Source organism: Echinops telfairi, unplaced genomic scaffold (genome assembly GCF_000313985.2).
Source record: "Echinops telfairi isolate 266 unplaced genomic scaffold, ASM31398v2 ScPeMD7_22;HRSCAF=79, whole genome shotgun sequence".
NCBI classification, from domain to species: Eukaryota; Metazoa; Chordata; class Mammalia; order Afrosoricida; family Tenrecidae; genus Echinops; species Echinops telfairi.
In genome coordinates, this window is record NW_022103919.1 from 9059645 (window position 1) to 9064103 (window position 4459).

The following is a 4459-nucleotide window of genomic DNA, read 5'->3' on the forward strand; positions in this document are numbered from 1 at the left end:
GTGAGAAAGTGCCCAGTAAGTGGCCATTCCTGCGGCACAGCACATGGCCCACATGGGTCGGCAGCAGGGCTTTCCGCTCACTGGGGTCCCTTGAGACTAGGATGAAGGAGGTGCCACCACCTTGTGATACTGCGAACTCTGCTATCGCTTACATCCATGCCTGACTCCCACAGGAGGAGGAGATGCAATTCTTCCTGTGTTTGCATGAACTGGAAATGCGAGGGCACTTCAAAAGTTTTTGGAAAAAATGGATTTTTCCCCCTACTTCCTTTTGAAGGCTACCAGTCAGATGTCTTCCATAGCCAGTCACCACAGCGTTCCAAAATGTGGCTCTCATCCGAGGTTCTTCTGCCTGCAATCTCTATGTGTCAGCTCCTACGTCCTTCTGTTATTTACGTTCGTTTCAGGAGGGACCAGAGATAAACCCCATTTCAAGCGGCACACCACCACCACCGCCGCCACTACCACATGAAGCTGTCCAAACCCTCCCTCAAAGGCAGCATGTGTGCCACCACCAACCCTCTGATTCTACTGGGCTCTGACCTCAGAAGGGCTCTGTTGCCTAAAAGAGACGGGTTGGCCGGGGAGCTTTTCAGAACTGCCAATTCATGAGCAGTGTTTGTCACAAAGGGAGGTGGGCCTCAAACATATTCCTGGAAGCAAAGGACTTCTTCTGTTTTCTTTTTTCTCAAAGTGTTAGGACACAATGATGTTCACTCAGTGCTGACTGCCCAGGATGCGCTCAGTCGATTTCTGTGAATGAGCCATCCTCGCTTCTCAGTCCGGATGCCTCCCCGGGAAACAAAGGCCAGTGTACCCCAAGGGAGGAGAAGAACCCCGTCGGCCTCGCAGGGAATTCCACGCCCTGCTGAGCTGACTGGTTGTTCCTGTGAGGTGCCGTGGGTGCAATTCCGCTTACACTAACCTAATGGGGCCGGGCAGAACTGCCCTAGAGGATCTGCCCACCCGCTGCTGCCATCATCACGGACCTAGTGGCTAACCCTGGTCTTCCTCTCCTAAGGCCACTGGCAGCCTCAAACCACCACCCTTCCGGTGACCAGCCAAGCACTCAGCCATGGCACTAGCGGGGATGCTCAGGACAGCTCTTTCTAGCCCTGGGTCAAATGGGGACCCCTGACTGTGCTGAGATGCTTACATGCTCACTGATTTGGCTTTCCTCCTGCAGGCTGCATCATAGTGTGTGTTTTGTGAGATGGAGGAGGGCTTTGTAGATCCGTGTCAGACATATGGGCTAATGTTGGACTTATGGACTTGGACAGCACTGGGTTGGGATGCTTTCTTAATGTACACTTACCCTTTATATAAAACACTCTCTTATATACAAATGAGTTTCTGTGGATTTGTTTCTCTAGTCTACCCAGACTAACAAAAGGGCATTTCAAGGAACCTGTGGAGAAAGCAGAAGGAAGAGCCAGCACCTGGGCCAATGTCCCAGGGTGGCATTTCCTCTGAAAGCTTCCCATATTCCTAACAGGATGCGGGGCTGGCCCCTGGCCAGCTCGGGACTCTTGAAAACCTGCTCCATTTCCACCTCATTTGCAACTGCTAGCTGCAATCCCTCCCAGGAAGAGGAACCTGGAGATTCCACACCTAAGTGCACCTGGCTTATTTGTATTTTAATTGATGCTGAAGCGTGAACTAACTGATCCAATGCTGCCCTCTTGCTGGGGACCATGCCACTTCCTTCCTGACTGCTTTCCAACCTTGCCTTCGCAGGTGAGTGATGCTGACTTGCTCCAGAAAGAGGAGGGGGAAGACGACCTCTCTGACCTCTGCAGGCCTCTACATGTAAGTAAAATGAACACCCACTGAGAATAACAGTTTCTTATTCTTGGGCTAATGAAACAGCCTGGGGCCACCAGAAAATGCAGAATTAAAAAAAAAAAATCAAACTCCACCTTGCAACCATTCTTCTAGCCCAAGTTTTAAATGAAATTGCTTAAAATTCTTCAAAGGAATGGAAAAGTGAGAGGCAGGGCAGAAGGAGAAGGTAGTCAGGCAAAGGTTGGTCATCTTGATTTCTTTTGAATAGACTGTGACACCCAAGCTAGTGATGCTATAAAATGTTCTACGTGTTTCAAAAGTGGAAAATAAAAATCTCAGCAGGGGCAGCAATAGCTTTTGGCAGCTCTTCCCGGGGAAGTACACTTTGGTTGACATGATGGGCGACATTCCGGGCATGTCTTTTGTGAAGACAGAAGGGCGTACCACCAGAACTGGAAACTAAATACTTACTCAAACTTTAAGTATGCACAAACCCACTGCCACGGATCTATTCCAACTCACGGTGACCCTATAGGACAGAAGAGACCTGCCCCCTGTGTGTTTCCAAAACTGTTCATCTTTATGGGAGCAGTCTCATCTTTCTCCTGTGGAGCAATTGGTGGGTTTGAACCTCTGACCTTGTGGTTAGCAGCTCAATGTGTAATCCTGCTACGCCAGCAAAACAAACAAACAAAAAAATTGCACTGCCATAGATTCAATTCTGGCTCAAAGGGATTCTATAAGACAGGGTAGAAATGCCCCTGTGATTTTCCAAGATTGTAACTCTTCACGGGAGTAGAAAGTCTCGTCTTTCTCCCAAGGAGCAGACTGATGGTTTTGAACTGTTGACCTTGCAGTTCATAGCCCCAAACTGTAGAAGCCACTGGCAGGAAGGGCTCAGAACGATTTCCTCCAAAGAGGTCACATGGCCCTTTGCATGTAAGTAAAATGAACACCCAAACCAAACCCACTGCCTTCAAGAAGTTTCCAACTCATGGGCCCCTACAGGACAGAAAAGAACGGCTCCATAGGGCTTCCTAGGGTGCAATCTTCATGGCAAGGGACCCTGCTGGTGCTGTGGGTTTAGGCATTGGGTTGCTAACCCCATGGTTGCTGGTTCAAACCCACCAGTCTCTCTTTGGGAGGAAAATGAGACTATCTGCTCCCATAAAGATTGACAGTCTCAGAAACCATACATATGGTCTTTATGAGCCTAGGGATTGCTAGGGATTGGCTAGATGGCAGTATGTCAGCTTTGGTTTGGGGTTTAATCTTTATAGGAATAGATCGCAGAGCAGGTGGGAGATCGGAGCCACCAGGCTTACAGTGAATCGCCAAGTGCTTAACCACCGCACCACCAGGACTGCTGTTCAGGAAGACTCCATCCCTGGAAACCCCATGGAGCGGTTCTACTCTGTCCTATTGGCTCGATATGAGATGAAATCAACCCATAGTAATGGCGTTAGGTTCTTTGGTTTGAAGCATGGGTAAGGGGCCGTGGGGGCACAATGGGTAAGCGGTGGGTGGCTCATTGAAATGAGGGCACATGGGAGCCACCCGCTGCTCTGGAAGAGAAGTGCTCTGGCTAGCTGCTCATGTAGATTTCAGCCGGGAAACCCTCAGGGAACACAATGGTAAAAGAAAACCCCTTTTTGCCGAACCCGTGGTGGGCATTGAGCCACTAACTGCAAGGTCATAAGTTGGAAACCACCAACTTCTCCACAGGAGAACGTTGAGGCTTTCCGCTCCCACAAAGACTTGCTGTTCTGGAAGCCCAAGAGGGGCAGTTCTACCCTGTCCTGGAGGGATGCCTGGAATAGGAGTCAATTCGATGGCAGCGGGTTTTGTTTCGGTCTTTGAAAGGCTTTCAGATCTTGATGGTCCGAACCTGTCCAGCCTGCTGCAACAGAAGAACCCGATTGTAATAGTCCTGCTCTTCCTCTGCCAGAATCCTTTCCACAAAGTCTCGGCTCCCAAGTTTGGATTTGATTATATTTGCCCTCGTTGTGCCTTGCAGTCGGTTCTGACCCAAAGCGACCCTACTCTGTATAACATTAGAAACCCCTGGCGGTTCCACACCATCCCTGTTGCAGCCACTGTGTCGCTCCATCTCGTTGAGGGTCTTCCTGTGTTTCGGTCCACCCTGTACCTTAGCAAGCATGATGTTCTTTCTCCAGGACAAATTCTCGGGCTCCATCCCAGATCTTCTGAACCAGAAACTCTGGGAGGGCATCCCGTCGTCCATCTCCTACGCTCTTCAGGTACCCTTGGGAGAACCACTGCTTTTGAGCCAAAGGTGGTGTCCAGCACTTAGCACCCCCTTCCCTCCCTTGCATTTCACTCCACGAAACTCATGACGCTCGCCTGTCTGAGGCTTTCTGTGCAAACATTCCCAGCATCCCCACAGCCCGTGTACCCATAAAGTCGCTCCGCAATAACAAACCGGGACCCACAGCACACGCCTCCACTCCCAGCAGCTAGGGGAACCCAGCATGCGCGCCCCGCACAGACTTACATCTCCGTCCGCCGGCCTCTGGTCATCGCAGTCCCTGGTGGGGCTGATGTCCTGGCGCATGACCCAGATGGGCTCTTTGGGCTCGTCGGGCGTGTAAGGCGAACGGATGGTCCTGGTCTTCACCTCCTCGATGGCCTCCTTGATGTCCTTGATGGCCAG

At 50.8% G+C, this 4459-nt stretch overlaps 1 protein-coding gene across 1 annotated transcript in view; it reads right to left on the reverse strand.

The window, feature by feature from the left end:
• The window catches only part of APBA1 (amyloid beta precursor protein binding family A member 1), an 86965-nt gene that overhangs the window by 81121 nt on the left and 1385 nt on the right, over positions 1–4459 (reverse strand). Inside the window, exon 3 of the mRNA XM_045288525.1 lies at positions 4301–4458. Coding sequence (XP_045144460.1) covers positions 4301–4458 — 158 coding nt within the window. The remainder of the gene's footprint in view (positions 1–4300; position 4459) is intronic.